The sequence below is a fragment of the Equus quagga genome, chromosome 17 (assembly GCF_021613505.1).
Source record: "Equus quagga isolate Etosha38 chromosome 17, UCLA_HA_Equagga_1.0, whole genome shotgun sequence".
NCBI lineage: Eukaryota > Metazoa > Chordata > Mammalia > Perissodactyla > Equidae > Equus > Equus quagga.
The window spans coordinates 1493868-1520305 of NC_060283.1; the positions used below are offsets into that span (position 1 = coordinate 1493868).

Sequence of the window (26438 nt, forward strand, 5' to 3'; positions counted from 1 at the left end):
GGTGTGTTAAGAACATGCAGATGATGACCTGCTGAACGAGAGGGCACGAGCCACCCACACAGGGTCGACAGGTGGCTCCCTGGGCGTCCCAGCTCCCGCTCTGCTGGGGAAGTGAAAACCCCAGGGTCATTTTGACTGAACCGCAGTTTCAGTACTTTCAAACAAAGGAAGCGGGGTCACAGGCTTATCACCACAGATCTGGGAGGCGGGGGAAGGGCAGTCCTCTGTCCGGGTTGAAGCCTGCAGGAGACAGAAAGCAGGGTGGCAGGCACCTGTTTCATGCAGGGTGGTTGGGGCGGAGGGCACTCACTTTTCTCAGGCTCCACTCTGAGTGGTCGTTTTCAAAGGTGCCCCAGGAGAAGCAGAGGGAGCTCGAGGCGGGCCTCCTGCCCTCGGTCCTTCTCTGAACGTCCAGGCTCGGTATGTGAGGGGCCATCATGCTGGGAAGTGCCAGCCAGTGACTCACAGTGGCTATTTCCTCATCACAGCAAGTGACACATATATGACGACAGCCCCCCTGCCCATCTCGACCCCAGTATTTTAAACATAGACGTAAGGCTTTTTCTGGACTCGGCTGAGTTACGTTTGTCCTTCATCAGTGCTTTCTCCGTTCTTACTCCCTAAGTCAGTCTGCCAGCGAAGCACAGAGCCAGCAGGCCCACAGGGCAGGGCTGCTCTCGTCCGGCGGGATACACACGGGATTTATCCGCCAGTGTTTCTGGAAGGCAGTTTGGCCATAAACGTATTCATACTTTTGATCAAATAATTTCACCTTTAGGGCTCTGTTCTAAATAAATATCAGAACCTGAAACAAAACAAGACAGCACAGAAACACGGAGAAAAGATGGACTGAGTTAGTCTAACACCTTTGATATCAGACCCAATGGCATTTAAAGCTAAAGGTTGGTCAGAGGAAAGGAGGTGACTGCATGATGCTGAAGCACCCCGTCTCCCAAGAGGCCCAGTCTTGGACTTGTGTGGACCGGACCGCACGACCTCCACAACCCTGAAGACTGGGAAGTAGACACAGCCACATTTGTGAGGAGAAGTTCAACGCACTTCCCAGGAACTGATAGATGAGGCAGGCCAAGATGAGCAAGGATGCGAAAGGATTGAAATACATGGTTCTTGGCCCTAGTCCCGCAGACCAGAACTTCACACCCAGGAATTAAAGAGCATCTGCTCCTTTAAGTGCGTGGGGCCATCCACCAGGCTGCAGCGAGAGTCATGCCTCGTGGAGATCGAGGTCTCTGCCACGATGCAGGGAATTGCATATCAGCATTAAAGGACATTTAAAATGTACCAGCCTATTTAAATTCCTACTCCTCGGTAACTTGGAGGGAAAGAAAACCACAGTGGAAATTACAGAATGTTTGAAACTGAACAGCAGCAGGAGTGCCGCAGAGCAAAACGTGGAGACCCCAGCTAATAGGCCCATTAAAGGGAATTTGTGTTTTCAAATGTAGTTATTAAAAAACAAAGGTTGAAAGTAAGTGAGGCAAGTGGTCGGTCAAAAAGCTAGGAAAGGACCAACAGTAAACTGAAAGGAGGAAATAAAGAAAAGCGGAGATGAATGAAATGAAACTAATGCGGAAAGTCGGCAGCTGGTTCCTCACAAAGGTTAACAACAGAAAAACTTCCAGCAAGACTGATTAATAGAAAAAGAAGATCTAAAAATATATTAGGACAGAACTGAACATAACTGTAGATATTACAGAGAGTTTGAAAAAGTCAGAGAAAACTGCACAACTTGCACTTCATGACATGTGGATGCCGGGGAAGGAGCGAGGCGTGAGAGCAGCGACCGGGAGCCAGGGCAGAGGGACGGCTCCAGTGGCCGCACCCAGCCAGACGCTCCAAGGGTGGTGAGGGCCGCCCTCCCACGTGATGAATCTTGCCATCTGACCCCATCCGGGTACTTCTTTTTAAATATCACTTGTTCTTGGACCTTTTGTCTCCCACACTGACTTTAGAATGAGTTTGGCTTCCCGGGCCCAGAGGAGTAGAGTCCAACAGCAAATAGGAGGGGCAGAGAGGGGCGTGCCTGCCCTTTCGGGACGTTTCCCCTTCCGCCTACTGCAGTGGTCGCACTTGGCCACATGACCCTTCACTGCAGCCAGGAAGCCTGGGAAGTGTCTGCTTCCACCTGAGGCTTGGGACTCGGGCAGGGAGGGGCCGTAGTGGGGATCTGAGCCGGCCCGGGCAGCCTGCTGGCTCCACCAAGGAGGACAGGGCAGCAGAGGCCGACAGCTTGCAGACCCCCAGGGGCGCATGGCGGGAGAGCCACATCGGTGAAGGCACCCAGTAGAGACGGTTCACAGAGGGCAGAGAGGGAAAGTGAAAAACTCTCCTGATGCGGGTGCAGGGTCGTGTTGCAGTTGCCTCTGGAGAGGACAATGAGAAATGACACCAGGTGGGAGAGCAAAACGGACTGTGTGATTTATTTCTCTCACTTAAAAAATCTGGAGCAGATAAGAAGTACAGTCATGTGATGCATAACGACCTTTCAGTCAGTGACAGACCACATATACGACAGCGGTCCCCTGAGATTAGTACTGTCCAGCCTGGGTATGTCGTAGGCTGTACCATCTGGGTTTGAGTAAGTCACTCTGTGATGTTCACATAACAACAAAGTCTCCTAACGACGCATCTCAGAACCTGTCTCTGTTTAGCGCCGCGTGACTGTGTTGCCAGATAATGACATTCGTTGGAGAGTTGGGGGAGAGGGTGCTCGTGTTGCAAGACAGTATCACCTTTTGTCCATTACACAGTTTCTCAAAATAAAATTTTAAAAGTCAGACACATTCATGCATAACTATGTTTATAATAAGGAAAAATTAAAAACCGAAATATACACTTAGCTGTCAAAGGGTGCCATCTCAGATTATGTTTTGGGAGCATTGCTAGTGACGTGGTAAGCTGCTCACAGACAGTGAGAAAAGAGATAAACTAGAATGGAGTTTGTCCCGTTTGCTGGATGTGTCTGTGTTCTGCTTGCATAGTTAAAAAAACACAGACCTGCAAATCAATACACCAAAATGTTAACAGTAATTATCCCAACATCTATGATTATGGCATTTCTCTCCTGGCTCTTTTTTTGTATTTTCCAAATATTCTACCTTTAGTACCTGTTTTATAATCATCAAGTTTGTGCGTTAGGGTATCTTCAGCAGCACTTTCCCTCTCGACCGTGTTCTCAGGGTAGCTTAGGTGTATTGTCTGATTTGTTGCTTAAAAACGGGCATTTATCAAGGTCATGCTGGGTTTGCAACCCTGGACACCAGAGTGAGTCTGTTGTTCCTGTTCTGGAGTTTTCCACGAGGGGGCGACAGCTCACAGGAACAGGCAGCATTTAGACCAGGCACCAGGAAAGGGGCCTGGCGAGACCCTCCAGGCGCTCCCGCGGGCCGAGGCCCTTGCTGTGCCCTCCTTCGCCCGGCCTTCACCCGATCCCTCAGGGGGTTCTCCGCCTGAAGGTTGGACTGACGGGCAGGTTTTCATTTTCACAGCAGCTAATGTGTCCCTGCATGTGGTCTAGAGAAATCTCCCGTGGTGGCCGTGTCGTCCTCTTCTGGGGAACAGTCATTTCCCGTCGCTCCTGCCCGACGTAGACTGGCTCGCCCGTGCCCCGGGCCCAGCAGTGACTCTCTCCATCTGCTTTCTGGGGGACCTTGTCCAGGAAACAGCACTTGCCCCAGGAGGAGCCATACTCCCTCTTGCCCTTGGCTTTCAGAGATCATTCTGTGGCCTTCTGCTCCTCACTTCCCTTTGTGAACACAGAGGAACAGTGGTGTCCTGATTTTCCACTCCAGGCCCAAGAGGCCACGCGCAGCAGGCTTAGCTCGTCTTCATACCTCCCCAAACCCCAGCCAAGAGTCGTGCAGGCTGTTAATACGAGAACCCACTGTAACCGACCAGAACTCGCCTCGCATCGTAGACCAGAGCGCCATTGCTGATCCTGACACGGGGGCCGAGGGTGTGAGGAGCTGGGCGGGAGACGGCAGGTGCGGGTTCAGGCCCATGGGTAACGGGCCTCAGACATGCTCTCAAGTGGGTGACTTCTGAGCTGATAAATAGGGTTTGTAACTCTAGATACTGGGGCAGCATCAAATCTGGTCATAACAAACTCGGAGGAGTGCTTGACCCAGCTAATAAAGTTAATAAACAGAAGTAGTCAGAATTGACCAGCAGACATCAAAAATGGCCCTGGAGTGAGACGACCCACCCATCAGGCAGCGCCAACTGACCCGCTTCCCTTGTGTCCGCAGGCGACCTGAGCATCTCAGCAGACCGCTTGAGTGAGAAGCGGTCCCCCAACGACTTCGCCCTGTGGAAAGCCTCCAAGCCAGGGGAGCCGTCCTGGCCGTGCCCGTGGGGAAAGGTGAGCATCCACAGAGGTGCAGGGTGGGGCCAGGGCACGGGCACGCCAGAGCCCCTCGCTGCTGCAGCGTACGACTGCCCCATCCTGGGGACCCAGACGCCACAGAGCCTCACAAGACCCTGGACGCATCACATCTTGTCTGCAGCTGGGGCTGCGGGTGGATTGGACCTCCTCGGAGGCCCCTGTGTCCTGATGGCTATAGGGGAGGAAGTCGTTTCCTCTACTCTCTGGTCCTTCTGGCTGGGCTACGAATTAAATTCACAGGAGACAGAACAGCAGGAGAAATTGAAACAAAGCTTTATAACATGTATACATGAGAGACACTCAGGAAAACTGAGCATCTCACCCAAATGGCAGAAGCTCCCATCTTAAACACCATCTTCAGCTACAGACAAAGGAGGATGTTGGGGGTCTCTGACTCTGCATATTACAAGCCCCTGGGGACAAGTCTGCCCTCTAACATCCCCTGTGACCACAGTCCCAACGGCCCAGAGCCACGGGAAGAGGGTGTTGGCATCTGTGTCTGGTCGATTGCTGGGAGTTCTGGAAGTAACACAGGCCTCAGCACAGCTTGGCTGCCACGAAGCTTGCTGTGAACTGTACAGAATAGATTCCCCTTGGTTTTTCACGTGTGGAGCTTACTACCTGTCCCGGTAAAGCTCAGAGGTTTTGAAGGTCATGAACATTGGAGCGAATAAAGGCCTGGGCACAGAGGCCGGGCCAGTCGGTCACTGCTCATTTGGATTTCTAGGGGCGGCCAGGATGGCACATCGAATGCTCCGCCATGGCAGGCACCCTCCTGGGAGCCTCGATGGATATTCACGGAGGGGGCTTCGACCTCCGGTTCCCCCACCACGACAATGAGCTGGCGCAGTCGGAGGTAGGCGGGGCTGTGGTCACCGTTTCAGACAGGTGGGCTGGCATTCCACTGTGATGGTGGAGAGAAAGACAGGCGGCTGGCATTCCCACCGTGCACATGAAGGAAGTCAGGGGGCTGTCGGCGAGGTGCTTCCTGAATGGGGCCTGACTTCCACATCAGGGTTTTGTCAGTGGAATTTGAATCCTATTTTTTCAGCCTGATTTCCCACATTAACAGCCATTAATTGGCAACAGACAGGCCTGGATTGGAACCAGTTGTGACCCCCTGGCTCGTTGACCCGGGGCAGTCCACCTAGGAAAGGAAGCACCTTCTTCTGCATGTGTGATGTGAGCAGAGGAGACCCCAGGGCTCACACAGCAGCCGTCGCCCTCCCTGTGAGCAGGGGTGCCTGGTAACTCGGCGCTGTCGCCCTCCTTCCATCTCTCTCCACGCAGGCCTACTTTGAAAATGACTGCTGGGTCAGGTACTTCCTTCACACGGGTCACCTGACAATTGCAGGCTGCAAAATGTCAAAATCGCTCAAAAACTTCATCACCATTAAAGACGCTCTGAAGAAGCATTCAGGTAAACATTGACCTCTCCCAAACACCCAGGTGTTTCTTTCCTTGGATGGGCGGTGACCGTGGCTCCTCGGGAGAACAGTGGGACCTCTGTGCTGTTCTCTTCCAGCTCGGCAGCTGCGCCTGGCCTTCCTGATGCACTCCTGGAAGGACACGCTGGATTATTCTAGCAATACCATGGAGTCGGCACTTCAGTATGAGAAGTTCATGAACGTGAGTCCCCACCTTCTCCTCGGAGGTGGCTGGAGGGGCCACTGCCAGCCCCGTGGGTACCTCTGGTCAACTCTGCTGGGATGTGTTAGCCGCTTCCCATATCTTCTGATAGAGAACAGGATATGGCAAAAGCAACCAAATGCTGGTGGGGAAACTAGCTCGGTGCCCCCTCCTGAGACGTCTGCCGGCTCACTAGGGTCTGGGGTCCGCACGCGTCTTGTCTGCGTGTGCGTGTTTCTTTCCGGCTGGTCCTATCCGCTTGCCAGCATCTCTAAGGCCGGAACTGGACCTTGTTCTGTCTCGAAGGAGTGCCTTTCGCTTCCTTGCCCAGCACTTGTGTGGTGTAGTGCGTTGTCGTTCTTCAGACTCCACCTGAAGTGGAAGCACATTAGTAGAACAGCTCTCCCGCAGACCTTTCTGAGATGGAACAGTTGTCTAAATGCTATTAAACTGAATTTTCTACCTTTAGGAGTTTTTCTTAAATGTGAAAGACATCCTTCGAGCTCCTGTTGATATAACCGGTCAGTTTGAGAAGTGGGAAGATGAGGAAGCAGAACTGAATAAGAGGTAAGATGGAGCCTTTCCTCTGGGGTTTGCAGGTGTGCCCATATTCTGTGCTGTTCGTGTGTCACACCCACCCATGAGGAGGCTGGTGGCACTGTCACACGTGTTTGTGCAAAACCACACTGAGAAGGTTCTGCACCTGCTAGTGGAAAACGCCCCAGCTGTTGGACTGCACAGAGACGTTCTGCCCTGTGTTAAGCTCTGACGCTCCTGTTCCTTCCTCTTGCTCAGCTTTTATGACAGGAAGACGGCGGTTCACGAAGCCCTCTGTGATAACGTCGACACGCGTACCGTCCTGGAAGAAATGCGGGCTCTGGTGGGCCAGTGCAACCTCTACATGGCGTCCCGGAAGGCGGTGAGGAGGAGACCCAACCGAGCTCTGCTGGAGAGCATCGCTCTGTACCTCACCCACATGCTGAAGGTGAGCCAGGCCCTGATCTGCGCGCTCCGTGGCCCTCGCTGTGCTGTGTGCACATAGGCAGTGTGCCCTGTGATGATACGAACAGGGCTGCCGGCTGCACGGTGCTCAACAGGCTAGGGAAGCTGGGAGGGAAGCTGAGGCACACTTCTGCACCCCCCAGCCCTGCTGTACCCTGCCTAGAGCTCAGACGCCTGCCGTTGTCCTGGCTCTGGGCCATTTCGCCTCTTTGCCTCAGTAGTTTCCCCTCCTGTCTTGAGGTTTGAAAGCAGAACAAGAGGCCTTAATGCGAACTGACCTTGTACAGCCTTGCTCAGGGTGCACACCTCCATGCCGACAGGTCCTGGGGTCTTTGCATGTGAGCAGGACCTGCCCACCTCACCCTTCTGGTCCCCTGTCCACCAACGGCCTTGGGCTGAGAGAGGGCCAAGAGGGCAGCTGGAGCTGGGACTCGTCCTGGAGCAGGTGGGGCGCCCTTGGGCCTGGGTTTCCGGGGCTCTCAGAGCTGCTCTTTCCCACCCAGTGTGGTGGTCCATGCTGCCGCCTTGGCCCTCCCGTGCGCAGCAGCGTGTTTCGTGGGGCAGTTGCCGGGTGTCATCTCTCAGGACCTCTTTGTTTCTTTTCCTAGATCTTTGGGGCCATAGAAGAGAACAGCATCCTGGGTTTCCCAGTTGGAGGACCTGGAGGCAGCCTAAACGTGAGTAGAGTGCACCTGGGCCCAGAGAGTGCCCTGCTGGGTCGCCCGGCCCCCGGGAAGCTGCGCGCACTGCGAGCAGCACCCTCTGCCTCCCACGCCTGCTCCCGCCCCACTCCTTGTTCCCCTCCTGGGGTAACCCTCTGGACATATGGAGACCGGCATGAGGTCCTACCCACACTGGACCTTCCAGACAGAACCCCTGGTCGCATCTGCGCCTGGCTGGCGGAACTGAGCACAGTCAGCTGGCCCTCCCGTGTGTGCAGGCTCAGCCAGGGCCGTAACAGCCTTCCTCGTGACCGCTGCTCGTGGAGCAGTTTTGCTGCTGTGCTGTCTGTCTGAGCTCCATTCCGGAAGGCCAGGCTGCATGGGACCATCCTGGGCCCTTCGTTAAGCCACAGTCATGTGGTGTCACGGAGTCCCATTCTCTCGTTGCCCTGCACACATGCACTGTGCTCCGGTGCCGCACTGAGCCATCTCTTGGGGCACGTAGGAGAACTCATCAGCCACTGTTGGCGACTCCCTTGGAGTTGGCATACGGGCAGGCCCACACGGTTTCTGCTGCGTGACGCCTGTCACAGATGACGGGCACACCTTCAGTTCATCTCAGACGTGCTTCCACCCTCCTCCCCTGCTCAGGATTGCACTATGATTATTTCATTAGAATGCATATGTAAATATTTAAATGCAGCAACTGTTATTTAACTAAAAACAGGAGTCAAGTACAAAGCAAAGAGGCAAAACCTTTTTAGAATCCTGTTTCCCGATGATGGGCGGTGTGGAGAGTCCTCTCTTGCAGGCGGAGTTTATAGATGTCTCCCCAGGAAGTGACTTGCAAAGAGAAAGCAGTTCTGTGTTGCAGGAAGTCCTGCCAGAGCTCCACGCCCGCATCCCCGGTGGCTTTTGTTATCCTCAGACTTAGTTGTTGCTGTGGTATTTTCTACACTTTGCCATATATGAACCTTCTTGGGTGCTTTTTAAGAAAGGAAACCCACACAGCTGCTTTGTTCTCTTGTGCAAGTGATACTGGATATTTATTTTCTTAAAAAAAACAAAACCACCTCCTAGGTTAAAGACAGTCTGCCTTTGAACTTCAAAAAAAAAAAAAAAGCCTTGACTGTTACATGCCACTGTGGGTGTGTGGGGCCTTCAGACTTCCCCCAGGGACCTCACTGGGCGCTTTGAAGTCAGCTCATTGGAATCAGCGGCCACAGGGAAATGCAGTAGGTAAGCCTGCGGGCCGAAGGACGCGACCCGCCTCCGTGCCATTTGAAGGTCGTGGGTTAACTTCCAAACCCAAATTGTTTTAGGAGCAGGGGAAGCAGCTTCCAGGTCTTGAACCACCTCAGTGCTGAATGGCCCACAGCGTGCACTGGTGTGGTCAGCTGGCCCGCTGGGCATGTTGGCCGAGGCCTGCAGCAGAGGAAAGCTGCCACCGTCCTGCCCTGTGCTGAGGCCCCCGCTGTCTGGGTGTGCGGTGGACATAAAGACCTAAAAGTCCCGGAATTCCAGTCCCCCCCGCCCGTAAGGCCGTCGCCTCAGCCCCGGTGAAATATTGGGCATAAAGAGGTTTAGGTCACACTAGGGCTCGTCAGCCTAGCTGGCTTTGCATCTAATTATTGTTTCTTTGGTTATTGAGCTGCCGAATGACTTCATTAAGAGGCAGAGAGAAGCCTTGCTCAAAAGCCTACTAGAAAAGTATGATAGATGTAACAAAAAAGATTTTTCGTAAAGTCACTATTTCTGCCGTTTGGATTCTGCCCTCTTCAGTGTTCCTTTCCCAGCGGGCTTTGCATTCCGGGGCCTCCTAGTGCTACCGCAGGTCGTTCCTGCAGAGTAGACATGGATGTGCGGGTGCACGGTAGACAGTCCGTGGGGAGGGCTCATCTCAAACAGGCATGTGTGTGGCCACAGGTCGACCCAGCTCCGTGGTGCTGGCCTCTGTGCAGATGGGGCCCCGGCCTGGGAGGACCGGCTTCAGACCTCTCAGGAAATAGTCCCTCCTGGGACCACCCATGAGTAGCCATAAAGACGGGTGTTTTGTCAGTTACATGTCTGACCTGTGACAGCACGGCAGCGGCGGTTAAACAGAGCAGCTCACGGGACTCAGCCCATGTCGCCTGTGCTGGGCCTGTGAGTCCCTGGGACCCCATCACTGCAGGGCGCCCACTAGCAGCACGTCCCATGGTGGTCCCTGCCCTGCAGCCTGCGTACTGACCTCTGCTCAGTTACAGAGACGGGTGACTGAGCTCTCAGTGAGCGGAACCATTCTGTCCACAGCTCGAGTCCACGGTCATGCCGTACCTTCAGGTGCTATCGGAGTTCAGAGAAGGAGTGCGCAAGATCGCCCGGGAGAGGAAAGGTAAGGCCGGTTGGCAGAGGGCACGAGAATGCCTCTGCCTCGCACGGCGCTGTGGCCCGGGGTGTCTCACACCTGGCATTGTGGACAGTTGGGATCTGTTCCTCTCTGTTGTGGGGCCGTCCCGCGTGTTATAGGATGTTTAGCAGCATCCCCAGCCTTCACTCACTAGATCTGGGTAGCACCACACCCTCCAAGTCGTGACAGCCACAGGTGTCTCTAGACATCGCCAGGTGTCCCCTGCAGGCAAGACAGCTGGATGGGGCCCGAGGATACATGTGAGAGGCCAGCTCTGCAGGGTGCCTTGTTCCTGCCTCTCAGAGGTGAGCCGCGGTGATGGGAGAGCCTTCTGCTGGGGGACCAGAGCTCCCACGGTGTCACTGTGCTCGGGAGCGCAGTGGGCTGAGTGCCTTGACCTTGGGCCTCCACCCAGTCATGGCCCGCTGTCTCTGCTCAGCCGGCCCTTCATCCAGCGGCATTCCTGAGGGGCCTGCACATCCAGCGTGTTCTTGGAGACTTGGAAGATGCTGGATCAGAAGCTTCCCTCTTTTAGGCCAGGTTTGAACGGTCGTTGAACAGCAGCGAGCAGCATCAGGCAGGCTGTCCGCTCCTTACTCTGCGTGGTCTGAGCTGGTGGACGACAGCTACGGCTGCTGACGTCTGTGGAACTTAGAGCTTGCCGGGGCCGCTCCCGGCGCTTTCCTCACATTGCCTCGTTTTATCCTCATGATTTTACAGAAATGGAAAGCAAAGCCCTGAGAAGTTAGAGGCCTTGTCCGGGGTCACACTGGGGTCAGTGGCAGACCCCCTGCAGTCTGACCTGGAGCCACCGGTCACTGGCTATGCCATGCTCTGTCCCCAGGCCTCTCTGTGCTGAGAAGTCGCACCCAGAGTGCACCTGGCTGCCACCCCTGCAGAGAGGCTCATGGCTGGCCAGCCTGCTGGTGGGGCTGCGACCAGGTGGGGCACCCCAAGGGTGGAGCTGGCAGAGGGCCCAGCGGGGCACTCAGGGAGCTTCTGGAGGGAGCTGCGCCTTGAAGAGGAATGGGCAGGGCTGGGCCAGGTGAAGGGGTGGGAGCGGGTCTTGGCCTGTTCCAGAGATAGCAGAGCAAGAGGCAAGCAGGCAGGAACGCCTCGGATCGTCATCTCGCCCCCCCTCCCCCACCCCAAGCAAGGCTGTGAGGAGCCCCCTGGTATGAGGTGTGGCCGAGGCCACAGGCCAGGCTGGGAGGCCTCGTGTCCCCGCCGAGAGGAGCTGGACCTGGGGGTGCAGTTAGGGAGAGCTAGGCGTTTCAGCCTGGGCAGTGGCGTTTGGACGGCGTGCACATGCCCAGCCCAATCTGTTTAACACCTGACCCCCCACTACTTTAAAGCACTTGAAGCGAGCTGAACACAGCCTGGATGGACCCTTCAGGACCTGGACCGAGTTCTCCCACAATTTTGACAGTGCCGACTTCTCGCTCGTGGGGTCTCAAGCTTGGGGATGTCCATTCTCGGGGGCAGCCTGGGCACTTCTGCCTGCCCGTCCTTCAGGGCGGGCGCTGGATAAACGGCAGCCAGCAGAGGCCCTGCGAGGCGGTGCTGAGCAGGCCAGGGGCCTTGCCTGGGCCCTGAGAGTAGTGCCAGTCAGCTGCCTGGGGAGCAGTTTGGTTTTGCTTTTCGTTTGCTTGTTTTTTCTTTTTGCCTTGATTTTTTGTTGCTCAGGCAAATGGACAAAGAGACACAGGGGCCCAGGTCAGGAGGGTGGTGACGGTACCCACCCTGTGCAAGCTCTGCCCGCATGCGACACTGTCCACCCCGGGGCTCTGGTGGACAGGGAGGTCATTTGACCTGAGCCTCAGGCTGGGGGCTCTTCAGACGGGGGAGATCGTCTGGGCTGAAGGCGACCCATCACACCGTCTCGGCCGTGTCTCCCACCCACCCCAGCAGCAGCGGCAGGGACTGACTTCTCCTTAGTTATTCCCTGTCACCCCCGCCTGGCTGTCGTGCGACCTTGGGCTGTCCAGGGAGACAGGAAGACCGCATGAAAAGCTCAGGGGGGCCCTTGGTTCATTGATTCAGCCGAGTTTGCCGGGTGCTGTTCCTCTGCCCCACCCAGACCAGGGGCTGGACAGGCCGATGAGTAAGAGAGAGTTGCCCCTTCCATGCCCACCGTCCCGTCGCCAGAGAGCTCGGGCCTGGCCAGGAGGGACATGGGATGTAGGTGTTTGACCAGGAGAGGCTTGGGAAGTTGGGAAGGAGTTAGAAGGGCAGGGATGTGCACGTGGTCAGAACGGGGGGCGGGGGCAGGGCTGGGGCCGCTCTGCAGCCAGAGGGTAGCCATTTCCCTGTCACTGTTCATTTTTTTCATTTCTGTAAAATACACGTAGTATAAAACCGACCATCTTAACCATTTTAATGAGCAACTCAGTGGCGTTAAGCACATTCACATTGTTGTGCAGCCATCACCACCATCCGTGTCCAGAACTTTCCATCTTCCCAAACTGAAACTCCATCCCCATTAAACACTCACTCCCCCTCCTCCAGCCCCTGGCACTCACCACCCTACTTTCTGACGACTCTGGGGACCTCCTGTAGGTTGAATCACGCAGGATCGGTCCTTCTGTGACGGGCTCACGTCACTCAGCATGATGCCTTCAACGTTCACCCATGTGGTAGCACGTGTCAGAATTCCTTCCTTTTTAAGGCTGAATAATGTTCCATTGTGTGAATAGGCCATGTTTGCATATCCTTTCACACATGGATGGACTCCTGTATCTTTTGGTAAGCTCCTAATGTCTCCCTGGTCACTGCTTGCTCTCAGGTTTCCGCTCCTGTCTCCCAGCTCCACGAACAGAAGCCAGCCCTGATGGCTGTGCTCCCCTCCCCACACCCACACGCCGCCCTGGGCCCTGTGAGTCCTCTGCCAGGAAGGGAAGGGCGCCCACTGCCCGAGTGTGTGAAGGAGGTATCTCCCCGTGCTGCCCGTTCACCCAAAATGCTTCTGAGCTGTTGCTCATTAGCAGATGGCCATATGGAGACCCTCTCCTTCTAGAACCTGATGGAGTCAGAGCCTCTTAGAGTTGACAGGCCTGTGAGGTCCTCACAGCTGGCATGCTTTGCCTGGGTGCCCCGGGGGAAGTCATCCTCTCTGTGGGACCATGTCCAGGGAAGCCTGCTTTCCTTTGCTGGGCGCCATGGTGGTTTCGAAGCTGCTTCCTTCTCTGGAAGCAGCTCTGCTGGCCATACCTCTGTGGTTCTGCCCCCGGGAGCAGTTCCACGTCTGCCCTTCTGCTCTCCCAAGTCAAAGGTCCCCACCTCTCCCAGCTCCGATTCTCCATGTGACAGCCTCGGCTCTGGCCCAGGGCCTCACATGAGGCCTCCATCCCATCCTGGACTCCGCAGCCACAGCTTGAGGTCTGGATTTACACCACAGAGGGGGACGCTGAAAGCCTTAGCTCTGCTCCTGTCAGCATCGCGATAAAGCCAGTCCTATGTCATGCCCAGGGTGGGGAAGGCGAGGTGGAGGAGGGTACCTGCTGTGGGGAGGGCCGGGTGGAGGAGGATGCCCACTGTGGGGAGGGCCTTGCGGAGGAGGGTGCCCGCTGTGGTCAGTCTCTCCTCCTTTCTCCCTGACCCCTGGCAGCCACCGATCTGCTTTCTGTCTTTATGGATTTACCTGTTCTGGACATGTTGTAGACATGGAATCATACGTATGTGGCCTTTGTGTCCAGCTTCTTTCACTGAGCAGAATGCTCTCAAGGTTCATCCACACTGTAGCCTGTGTCAGTGCTTCATCCTTTTTTTGGGCAGAATAATATTCCACTGTGTGGATAGACCACGTTTTGCTTATGCATTCTTACGTTGATGGCCACTTAGGGTGTTTCTACCTTTTGGCTGTTGTGAATACTGCTGCTGTGAACATGTATGTACCAGTGTCTGGTTGAATCCCGGTTTTCCAGTTCTTTGGAGCATGTACCCTAGGAGTGGAATTGTGGGGTCATATAGTACTTACATGTTTAACTTTTGAAGAACTGCCAAACACTTTTTCACAGTGGCTGAAACATTTTATATTTCCGGTTCTGGTTTCTCCTCATCCTCACCAACACCTGTTATTTTCTGGGGGTTTTATTCTTATTATTGCCATCTTAGGAGGTGTGAAGTGGGATCTCATTGTGACTTTGACTTCCATTTCCCTAATGATTAGTGACGTTGAGCATCTTTTCACATGCTTCTTGGCCTCTGTACATCTTCTCTGGAGAAATGTCTGTTTATGCCCTTTGACCATTCTTAGTTGGGTCATTTGTCTTGTTGTTAAGTTGTAGGAGTTCTTTGTTTATTCTGGACACTAGACCCTGGTCAGATAGATGACTTGGAAGAGGGTAGAGGAGAAAGCCAGCCCCTAAAGTCATCAAAAGGTTTGAAAAGAAAGCCTGGAGGAAATTTTGAGCTATGTGGAGGTGCCGGTCATTGTCCTGAACTGTGCAGAGCCCAGACCCAGAGGACAGCATGGGCATGAGGGGACGTTGGGGAGGGTGTGTCTCCTTCCCCCAGGGGGAAGCCTGGGGGGTGCCCGCCCTGGTGGTTGTGCCACCCGTCGGGTACACTCAGGAGTTGGTGATGGTGACAGTGGGACCTGGCTCGCTTTCCTTCCAGTGATGGTTAGCCTGCCAGCCATGGGGCACTTACCTCAGCTCATGCCCCGGGGTCGGCCCTCCTCGGGGTGCTGGGGAGGCTCATCTCAGCCAGTGACCCCCAAGGGGCACAAGAGGGAACGGACCAAACGTACAGGGCATCGTGCCATCAGCCCTGCTGGCAAGGCTGAAACACGGCTTTCTTTGAACAGTGTCAGGAAGTGGGTCACTGCCCAGGAGTAGCTGCGCTTGTGAGCCAGGGCGCTAGGAAGTCCCCTGAGATGTGCGAATCCCTATTCGTTCCTCATTCATTCATTCATTCATCATTCATTCATTCATTCATTCAACAGTGAGTGGACTTGTGGGGCACCTGGCAAGTGGCAGGAGCAGTCTGGGTCCTGGGGACACAGCGGAGACAGGACAGACAAGTGAATGATGACATGGGCTGTGGTCAGTGCAGCAGGGGGGACAAAGCAGGGCGGGGGAGCAGCGAGGCTGCGCGGGGTCTGCGTAGGTGTGAGCAGGGGTGAGGGCAGCAGGCGTTCAGTTTCTGGGGACAAGTGTTCTCTGCAGGAGGCACGGCCAGCACATCAAAACCCCCTGGGACCGGGCCTCATGGTGCAGGTGGGTACTGGAGTGAGGGGTGCGAGTGTGCTGGCCTTGCAAGTGGTGAGTTCACAGTGGAGCGAGGCTGAGTCCCAGCGTCCGGGGTGCTTGGGAGCGACAAGTGGTCCGTCCCCTAATTCACAGTGAGCTTTGTTCCGTGGTTGGATGCTGTCAAGCCTTTTTGAGATCGATGACCATCACACATGGCCTGTCACGCTGGACTCCTCCTACACTGGTCTCCCACGTGGATGCTGGGCACCGGCTGGGGAGAGGGGGACTTGGCAGGTAGGGCAACCAGGCTGAGCAGCCTTCGGGGGCTGTGTGTTGAAGAACCAGTGTGAGACCTGGCTTCGAAAGACAGGGCACTGCAGAATATCCTGTCTGGTGTCACCAGACCCATCGGGGATGGCATCGGGTCCTGTTTCACAGAGGCAAACGTCAGCCTCCGTGGCAGGCAGCTCACCCAGGTACCACCCTCGCGCCCGGTCCTTACCCTGAAGCTGAATTTCCTTCACCCTGAGGTCAGGTTCTCCCCACACTAGAGCTGTGGAGGAGCAGTTCTGGAGCCTGGAAGAACACGTCTGATGGGGGCTGAGCCCCGACGTGCTCTCCGTTCCTGAATGCAGAGGAGACTGTCCTCACGCCACATCCCCGGGCTGTGAGCCCCGGGATCCAGCAGCCATGGGTGCTCTGTGATGGCTGTGCTGGAATGTTCCAGGCTCCCCACGAGCTCTTGACCATCACTGGCTGTAACCAGGCGCTGTCAGATCTGCCGCCATCCCCGGGGCTGGGAAGGGAGTGAGTCGGTGCTCATTCATTTTGCCTCTGGGACCAACAGAGAAACGGACACTGGGGTTAAGAATGTCTGAACCTGAAGGGACCGTCCAGTTTAGGCCTGAAGGCTGCACCAGCCATCTCGTCGTCCATACCCACTCTGTTTGCTTCACGTGTGTCATCTTTCTTGGAAGAGTCACTTCAAAGGCAGCCAGGCACTGCACTTCCTCCCAGGCTCCCGGGCCTTCTGCTCCTTCCAGCTCCGAGGTGGCCACCTCCCTCGGGAGTAGGGCAGGGCTGGGCTGGGAGCACTGTGTCCACAGTGGAGCCAGTGCCGAGGCAGAGTATCACTGAGGTGGGGCATGGTTCCCTATCCCCCAGGCCTCTGGCCCTTCCACCTCTTCAGCGGGGCCAAGGTCTCAGTGCGAGACGCTGGCAGCAGTGGGGGTCACCCAAACCTCCAGACCCACATCTGCCCCAGAGAGCCACACCCTTCCCTCTAGCCGAGTTCTGGCTCTCACCTGTGGGTGCTCGGAGCTGGGGGTCCTGGGCTGGCTGCTTAGCCCTGAGGACGAATGGAGGAGGCAGGCCACTGCGACACCCAGTGACAGCATGCAGAGTACAGGGAGCCCTTCCAGGACTTCTGGGGACCTCAGGACACAGGCCCAGAGCAGGTGTGGCCTCAGGTCCCTGGGAGCTGGACTGAGGAATTCGGCTGCTCTCAGCAGCATCGAGCTGGGGCTGCGAGGGCTGTGTGTTCCGGACACCTTCCTGAGTGACGAGGTGCTCCGGCTGGTTTCTGAGCCTCGTTTCTGTGCAGTAGAAACGTAGTTTCCCTGGACCTGCCGCCCACCTGGCTTTGGGGGGCCTGACTCCCCTGCTCAGGTTCCCTCCTGGGACCAGTCCGTGTGCATCCTCAGGCAGCAGCTGCCTCTGAACAGGCACGCTGTGCTGTCCTCGGGTGGCCTCCTGGCCCCTGATGGACTCACAATGGCAGTGCCTGGAGCATCTGAGCTCCTCCTGCCTCCACAGTGAGTGGAGCTCAGGAGGCTGCATGTCCTGTGGGTCCCAGCGGTCCCCAGGCGTCTCATCGGACTGAGCCCCTGTCTTTGTCCACAGTCGCGGAGGTCCTGCAGCTCAGCGACGCCCTGCGGGATGACATCCTGCCCGAGCTCGGGGTGCGGTTTGAAGATCATGAAGGTGGGTCGGGTCCTCCTCGGCCATGTCTGGGTCCCCTTGTAAGGGGCTCTGGATGTGACGGGCGGAGAAGGGGGAGGACGCCGGGTTGGGCGTAATTTTTGAGAGGGCCACAGGAAAAGCTGGGGACAGGGTGTATGATCAAGAATCCCAGAGGGGTACCTGTGGTTCCCAGTGGCAGGGGGCCTTGTGGTTCACCTTCTTAGGCATCGTTGCAACACCTTCTGTGTGTGAGGGGCATTTGGGTGACCACTCCTGCGGCCTGACTGCCCATCACCTGTTTTTCTGCTGGGTGCTGGCCACCTCTTATGATCTGTCCTTTAGGAGACAGCCTACGTCATACCGATGGTTGGCGAGTTTCACAGCTTGTCTTTCAAACTTTGTCGGGGTTTTGGCTGCACAGAAAATTACTAGATTTTAAATACTCAGATGACGTTGTCTTACTTGATGACTTCTGGGTTTTCTGTCATGAGTGGCAAGGCCTTCCCACGTCACGATTTATGTTTGACCTGTGTGAGCAGTCAGGAAGGGGCTGCCTGCTTCTCTCCAGGGCCCGGGGGCAGCGACAGGGGAGCGTGTGGCGGTCCTGGGCCTGGGGGCAGCTCAGGTGGGGCAGGGCCAGGTCAGCAGGGAGGATGGACCCCAGGCCTCGGCTGCATCTCACAGACTGTTGCTTCTCAGGACTGCCGACGGTGGTCAAGTTGGTGGACAGAGACACCTTATTGAAAGAGAGAGAAGAAAAGAAAAGGGTGAGTAAGATTAAAACGACCCAAGCATGTTGTTGACGGGAAATGTGAAAACCCCTGGGGTCCACCCACTTCACCTTGTAGGAGGTAGTGTTTACGCTTTTAGTACAATCCCAGTATTTATAATGGTCAGAAGGAAAAATTAACTAGATAGGAAACTACCTGGCAATATGGTAACAGAAAATTTATCTTCGAATGAAGGACCTCTTTTTAAAAAATTATTTTCATACTTTAAGGGAAAATCAGTCACTTCAGTAAACCGTGAAGCTGACGTGTTTGGTCACACCTTGCTCTCAGCGGAAGTAGTGTTGTCTTTGTGGAATGTGTCCCAGTCACGCCTCTGTCGGCACCCGTCCTTCCCAGTGTCTCAGACATCGCTATATGCCCCATGGCTAGCGGCTGAGCCGAGGGCTCGGGCCCACAGAGAATTGGGGTAGTCCCTGCTCTCAAGGACCTCGGTGTCCCAAAGAGAGAGAGAAAAACAGGAACAGAAACACACAGTTCATGTCAGAATTGCTGGGCACAGCTCGTGAGGCACCCGTGGGGGGGCAGGTGGTAAGGACAGAGGCCCCTGAACTCACGGCCCACGTGGGCAGCATTGGGCGTGGGCCATAGGGCTTTGCCGCCTCCAGGGGTCAGGGGCCCTCAGAGGCCTTAAAGAGGAGACCCCCGTAGAGGGCAAGTCTGGGAGACCAGGGAGCCGGGTACAGGGGATAGCTGACGGAGATGTGAGCGTGGCCACCAAGAGGAGCTGTTCCTGAGGCAAGATGGTTCACCAGCTTGGAACGCCCACGGAAGTTCTGGACAGAGTTAGGCTGGTGAACTGCTTGTAGGTTTGTCATAGTTGGAAAGTTCCAAGGAGCTGGGACTTGTCCACCACGGGCCGCCAGTTTGGCCTCCCCATCGAGGCCCTTCTCAGCCCCCCATTTCTGTTACATCTGGTCACCCCAGCTTTATGTTGGGCTCGCCCCTCTCCTTGGGCACCACAGCCTGTGGCCCACCGTGGCTGGCTGTGCCTCCTGCTCCCCCAAGCCTGGCTAAGAAACAAACACCACTGCTTCCTGCTCTCTCCCCCAGATAGCTCTGCCTCCTGGACGTGCTCGCTCAGGGGCCTAAAGCCACGGCAGTAGAGGCTCTGTTCAGGGCGGCAGGTGAGCAGCCCCGCCCACTGTGTCCCTCGCCCTGCTGGGCCTTTCACTCGCCTGGGGCCTTCGAGGGAGGAACTCGGCCACTGCAGCAGCAGCTTGTGCCTTCCTTCTAGTTGCTCATGTTTCTTGACCAAGGAACCTCATCCCAACCAGATCTGCCAGGAGGAAGCACCCCTGGGACTGCAGGAGGTGGGGAGGGGCTCCTGGGTGGGCACAGGGCCCTCGGTGCCCAAGGCCCTGGTGTTCCAGACCATCCTGGCCCCACCCCTCGTAGACAGTGTCTCCCTCCCCCGGAAGAGTCTCACCAGCAGATGAACACATCTTGTCTTTAAAGGAGAAGGCAGAAATTCTTAGTGCTCTACTTTCTGCCCCCCGAGCTCAGAGCCGTGTCTTCCTCCTTCCTGCCCACTCAGCCTCTCCTGGCGCCACCATCCCCACTGCTCCTGGCGCCACTCTTGTCGAGCTCTCCGGTGACTGGGCACATCCCAGGGTGGCCCCACCTGTCTCCCTTGGCCCCTCATGAGCCTTTGACCCTGCTCTCTGGGACTCCCTCTGCATTCTCCACCCCACTGGCCACACCCCCGCCTCACTGGCCCTCCTCGTCCCTGGCCCTTCTCAGGTGGTCTCACCCAGTCCCACAGCTTCTCTGCCATCCACCTGGCTGTGACCCCCAAATTTCCCCTGGCCTCAAACTTGCCCGTAACCAGATCCCTGTGCCCAGCCACCTCCCTGAGAGCTCCGCTTCCCAGGAAGCGCATGAGACCCGTCCCAGAGGGAACTCCTGATTTTCAGCTCCCAGACCCGGTCGTCCTTCCTGTCAGTGGTGGCACGTTGTTCACACTGTGGCTCAAGCCCAACCTCCAGAGGCAGCCTTGGTCCTCCCCCTCTCACGGGCCCCCAGGCTGAAGGCTCCTCCTCCCCACCCCTGCTCTCTGTGCCAGTCGCCCTCACCCCTGTGCCCTCGCCCCTGCCCGGTGCTGCGTGCCAGGTGGGAAGTGAGCCCCCGGCCACCACCCCATCTCCCAAAGCCCCTCTGCACTGCCCTTCACCGTGGAATTAACTCAGGCCCTGTACCTGGCCCCCAAGGCCCCCATGCCCTGGCACCCACTGACCTCTGCCTCCTGCTCTCATCCTCCCCAGGCACCCATGACCTGGTCTGGGTCGGGCCTCACAACACTGTCCCCGGTCACTTCCTCTGGCCAGGCTCGTCACTATGCTCATTTCTTTGTATTAGCTGTTTCCTGGATCTTCGAGTGTGTGCTGTCTGCTCACTGCTGTCCTGGGTCCAGAGCGGGTCTTGGCACCCAGAGGGCCCCCTGAGCATCTCCAGAGGGAATGTACGAGGGTCCCTAATGGATAAGGACTCGCCCGGTGCGCTTCCTGAGCCCCCGCCCCCCTGTACACGGGCCGTGTCACTCTGTGGAGTTGGCCGAGTCAGAGTCCAGCTCACAGGGCAAGGCCATGGCGGGCCAGTACGGGGCTTGTTTAGTTTCACCTCCCACCCGGAGAGGGGCCTCAGGCTGACCTTGCTCATGGGGCCGTTTGCTGTTCCCTTAGGCTGAAGAAGAGAAGAGGAAGAAGAAAGAGGAGGCAGCCAGGAAGAAACAGGAACAAGAAGTAAAGCATGTTTGTTTGAGGCAGGGCTGGTCTTTTCTGGGTGGAAGTGCACACGTGGACCCCATGCCCTGCTCTCTGTGCCTCCTGGGCCCAGCCAGGCACCCTCTCAGCCACCGTCTACCAGCAGTGCCCTCCCAGGCCCACTCTACATGTCCCCACGTGGTGCCTGCAGGGAAGCCAGGGGTCCCTGGGCAAGGGGAGCCCTGGCCTCAGGCAGCTGCCCTCTGGCCAGATGCAGGCCCCAGGCGGCTTTCCGACTCAGTGCTGTGAGCCTGCAGACGGCCTCCACAGTCCCTAGAGACACAGCATCGGTGGCTGTGGAACCGTCCCTCCTTTAACATCCCTTGGCCCCGGTCTCTGCCCTCCCGTCCTCTGGAGCTCTCTGGATTGGGGGGCTGGGTGGGGAGGCGATGCGTGTGCTCAGCAGTGGTGACCACGTCTCTGTGTTCCAGGCGGCGAAGCTGGCCAAGATGAAGATTCCGCCCAGAGAGATGTTCTTATCAGAAAGTGACAAATACTCCAAGTTTGACGAAAACGTAAGAATTCCTTTTCTTCCCTGCAGAACTTTGTTAGACCAGTAAATTGGGGTGACAAGAATTTCCAGCCTTGGGCAAGCAGAGTTTCTGTTTGGGATGCGATCAGAAGGGAGGCAGGATCATCTGGCGCCTGTCGTGGGTCCAGTGCCTGCACCCAGGTGCCCAAGGCCGCCTCCCTCCATTGCTGCGGTCAAGTGGCCTCTGGCACCGGGTATCGTGGCCAGGCTGAGCTGAGAATGACAGAAAATGGAATTTGCAGGGTCTCTCCCTCACAAGCCGGCCAGGAGTGCCCTGGTGTAGACATGTCCATGTCCTCTGCCCCCGGGGTGTTCATTACAGCCATTTGTGGCCGCTTTGCCTCTGCACCCAGAGGCCTTCTTTTCTGCTTCTTGTGTGTATTTGCTATATCCTTTTGAGCCGGTCATATCACAACTCAGCCACACAGACCATGATGGGAAGAGTGCCCTTCACCTCCCAGGCGGGAGGGTGCCCCCAGATGGGTGGCTTCTCCGTGGCTGGGACAGACACTGCCGAATCAGTGCACTGGACCCAGAGCATCGGGGTGAGTAGATGCCCAGGCAAGTGGCCATGCCCTGGTCAGTGGGCTGAGCACTGAGCCCGAGGGCCCGAGAGGGGAGTCACGTGCCCCTCGGTGACCGTCTGTGCTCTCACTGTTTCAGGGTCTGCCCACACACGACACAGAAGGCAAAGAACTGAGCAAAGGGCAAGCCAAGAAGCTGAAGAAGCTCTTCGAAGCTCAGGAGAAGCTCCACAAGGAGTATCTGCAAATGGTTCAAAACGGAAGCTTCAAATGAAAGGGCAGGGGGCTGCGTTCCACACTGCGCCAGTGGACTGGCGGCCTCCTCTGCCGCAGCAGTGACGGCGCCCCGGCTCCGGTCATGTTTACAGTGGCCCTCGGGTCCTAAATTAAGAATTCTGTTCCTCGAGGTCCGTGCCGTCCTCTGAGACGTCAGTAATAAAGTCTTCCCAACAGCGAGGCCAGGCGCTCTCTCTGCCGTCTCCCCGCACATTCAGCGTTGGCAGGGGCCGCCTGGCGGGCTGCTTGCTCAGCAGTTCACGACTTGGGTACTCGGGTCAGCTGAGCCGCTCCAGCCAGCCGAGAAATTTCTCCCCCATGCAGATCGCTATCGGCTAATCTCTGGTGTGTGGGCGCATTCGGAGGTATTTGAGTAGGAAAAAGACAGGCTCAACCTGGCAGAACCCACTGGCGCCCCACACAAAGGCTGCTCAGCCGGCCCCTCTGCTTCTGATGAATAAACACCCTGCAGAGGCTCCCCAGCAGGTCAGCAGTCGGACACCAGCAAAGGGTCGGCTCCGCTGGGCGGGCTGGGCAGCCGCCCCGCACCACTGCTCATGCTCACAGCTGTGAGCCCAGGATCTGCGCGGCGGCCGGTTGAGATAACAGGGAGGTCTCGGCACATCGGGGCAGCCATTTGTCACCGGGTCCCCACGTGGGGAGCGTGTCCTCCCCACTCTGCTCACCCATGTTTACTCACTGGGCTAAGAATCCCCACCTGACCTCTAACACGCTTGACCATCCTTGACTGAGGAGAGCAAAAGCAGAGCCAGTCCCCAACGCACCTGCAAGAGCTCGGCGCCGGGTCTGATCCATCAGGACAAGTGACAGTCATCGGCGCCGGGGCAGTCAGGTTGGGAAACACTGCCCGGTCCTCATACATCAGTGATGGCAGTGCAAAGTGGCACAGCCCCCGTGGGGGGAGTTGGGCAGTGTTCTATGGTCGTGATAGACGCACTCATCCTTGCCCCTGCGGTCCCACTCGTGGGAAACAGGTATGAAAGGACGTGCCAGTGCTGCCACAGCAGCCCCGTTTCCCGAAGCTGACTGGCGCCGCCCGACTGTGTGCCAGCCGGGAACTTGGTGCGACTCGGGAGCACCCCCAGTCACACGTGGAGGACGATGGCCGTGAGACTATGAGGACAGGCTCTGGGTACGGGTCTGTCTGACTTGTGAACCTTTAAATGTTTTGCATACAAAAAAATTAAACCAATAAGGAAAAAAGGCCCCAAAACAAAGTGAAACAAACTTGTTCCAGTCAGCTATCGCTCCACACAAATCGCGGCACGACTTAGCGGCCGCGGACGACAACGGGCATCTTCTTAGTGACTCTGGTGGCTCTGGGTGACTAGGCTCATGTGGGCGGTGCTCAGTCAGCGTCACAGTCAGACGGGGAAGGTTGGCGCCCGCGCCGGGGCCCAGGCCGGGAGATTCACAGCTGAGGCTGCTCGGGTGTAGGCTCTCCAGCTCGGCAGCTTCAGCCTGGCAGCCCGTGGCTCCGAAGGTTTGTGTCCCAGGAGAGACGGAAGCTGTGTGCCCTTCGGCGATCTCCCCTCAGAAGTTGCAGTGCGATCCACGGTCCTTGAGTGGAGGCCGTCTCAGAGGCCCACCAACACTCGAGGGGAGGAGGCACAGACACCTCCCTGTGACGGGAGTACCGAGGTTCCGGAAGAGTGTGGTGGACTGGAGATACCATTGCACCTGTTTTGGAAGGTACCATCTGCCACAAAGCTTTGAATCAGTGAGAAAAGGGCGACTTCAGCTGAGGAGGGGACTCGCCGTCTTGCTATGCATCTTTAGTGGGGTGTGTTCAAGGCCAAAAAAGTGCAGCGAAGTCACACTTAATCTAGGTGTTTTGTCAGTAGTAGTAATATTGGCATCCTCATCCTTAAAGTCGATATTGTGGGACAAAGCAAATAAGTATATCGATGGCAACAACCCAGATTTTAACATAAGGAAAAATACATGTATAAAATCACGAAGGTAAGGAAAGTCACTATACTGTTAAATATCGATTGGAAAGAACAAATATGACCAACACTTGATTTTTGAACAGTAGGTATTTCCTGGCTTGTAGACTGAGAGGGGACAAGCCTAGTCACATGAGCACCCCCAGAGCCAGATTCGAGGCTCTAAATGCCCTCCCTCTCCAGGGAGAAATGGCCCATTCTAGGTCTGGAGCAGAAGGATGGGGAGACCCTGGGCCATCTTGTGCCCAAAGGGAAGCTTTTGAAGACTAGTGGAGTCATGTCCAAAGGACTCGGGACAAACTAGTGACACACACAGCAACTAGGTGGACCTCAGGAGCACTGGGCAGAGTGGAAAAGCCAACCTCCAAGGGTCCCATACGGTATGATTCCATTTAGATGAATTCTCAAGATGCCACAATATAGGGACGGAGAGCAGATTCATGGCTGCCAGGGGTTAGGGCGGGCTTGCAGAGGAAGGGCCCCGGGAGGGGGTCTTGTGGTGGTGTGACAGTTCTGGCCTCGATGCTGTGGTACTGCAGGAATGTACGCCTGTGATGACATGACAGAACCGCACGCACACACACGTGCTGGTCCCTGGGCTGATCTTGGGCTCTAACCAGGCAAGAGGTGGCCATCGGGACTGCGTGAGGGGCACATAGGACCTGTGTCTACCACACCTTGGGAATTTCTAATTATTTCAAAATAAAAAGCCTCAGGAGCTTCCACTGGCCAAGTCTGGGACAACTTGAGTGTTGGAAAGAAGGAGTAATTGAAATGCAGGCATCAAAGAAAACCCAGAAATAGTCATTTGTCACCACCAGAGGGGTCAGCTCTGTACCCTACGAGCTTAATTGTTTATAAGTGGCACAATTAAGCATTTCTCCCCCTTCCATTGGAACTGCATTTCAGGGCCACCAAATGGCCCCAGCCCGAGGGGGAGGGCTGCTCTTCACCCGAAACGCCAGCCAATGGAAGTGGACGAAACGGTCGGATGAGACAGCCTCATTCTGCAACCACCAAGGAAACACCTGAGTCAGGCCAGGGCTGTCAGTGGCTGCAGAGAGCCCTGGTGAACGTTGGCGGGAGCTGGGTATTTTCACAGTGCCAAAGTGTCACCTTGCAGGTGGCTTGTAGGTCACGGGGGGGCCCGGGGAGGTGTGCAAGTCACCTTACAATGCCGGGCTCTGCCTGTGACCCCTTCCTTCCCCGTCACTGTCAGTGTGGCCCAGAGAGGGACAAGCAGGCATAAGGTGTCCCTGCTGGGGAGAGCCAAGCCTCACCTCCAGAGAAGTCTTTCCACTAGAACCTACAGGCAGTATTGATGAAGCCACCGCCTGCCCGGGGCCTTGTTGAAACACAAACTGTGGTTCGGATCTGGGTGGGGCTGGAGACTCTGCATTTCCTCCCACTCCTGGGTGAGGCGCATGCGCTGGTCCAGGGGCCCCACGTGGACGGGGGAGGCTACCCATCTCACTTCCTGTTTACAGAAGTACTGGGGACGGAGGTACAGGCAGGGGATCCAGGAAGAAGCAACCAGACCCATCCAGAAGATGGGGCACCCGCACGACACCTGAGCTCATGCCTTTGAGGAATCCCTGTCAAGGGGAGAAGGGTGAGGTAGAGGACACAGACCTGACAGGGAAGATTCAAGAAACAAAACCACCACATCCGCTGTATGAACCTTGACTGGTTCAAGCAAACCGGCCACAAAGTCGTTTCGGGAAGTTTGCGTATGGACGGGGTATGGCAGGATACTAGGAATTTTTGTTAATTATTGAGTGTGATCATGGCAGTTGTGTCCAAAATGTCCTTAATTAGGGATGCAGTTGCCTGAGGCCTGTAATTCAGTATCCTCCAGCCAAGAAAACTGATGAAGCAAATCATGCACAATGTGCCTGGTCACATCTAAGCCATGGGTGTCTGTTCCTCGGCTTATCCTCTCTGCTCTCCTGTGTTTGAAACTTCACGATCAAATGTTCTTTCAAACATGCCGCCAGGAAATCCTCCTGTCTTTGCTGAAGGACGTGCCTGGTGAGGAGTGTCCTTGCTGTCCTGCCCTGCTCTCCGCCTGTGCACCCTCACAAGCTGCGGCAGATTCTTCTGGAACAAGATGGGGCGGAAAATTTTTGTGACTTGTATAATATTAATTTGCGTGTGAAAAGTGTGTCTTTTGTGTGTGTGAAGCGTCTTTCCAGCTTTAAGGGCCAGATTTGTCTTCCTCCTTCTCCCCACAGAGAAGTCTTAGGTGTTTTCATTATAAAAACATCACAGGTTCACTATTTAAAAATCAAATCCTGCAGAAAATGAGCAGTATGGGGACTGAGCGTCCCTGGAAGCCCATCTCA

The 26438-nt window shown here is 56.2% G+C and overlaps 1 protein-coding gene across 1 annotated transcript; it reads left to right on the plus strand.

The window, feature by feature from the left end:
* Window positions 1-4020: 4020 nt before the first annotated feature.
* CARS1 (cysteinyl-tRNA synthetase 1) lies at window positions 4021-26254 on the plus strand. Its single transcript, XM_046644063.1, has 14 exons — window positions 4021-4024; window positions 4269-4381; window positions 5133-5261; window positions 5696-5825; window positions 5931-6034; window positions 6504-6601; window positions 6830-7019; window positions 7645-7713; window positions 9991-10072; window positions 17182-17262; window positions 17941-18008; window positions 20711-20770; window positions 21223-21306; window positions 21987-26254. The coding sequence occupies exons 1-14, from the start codon at window positions 4021-4023 to the stop codon at window positions 22119-22121; spliced, it is 1347 nt and encodes a 448-aa protein (XP_046500019.1). The 3' UTR covers window positions 22122-26254.
* Window positions 26255-26438: the final 184 nt, after the last annotated feature.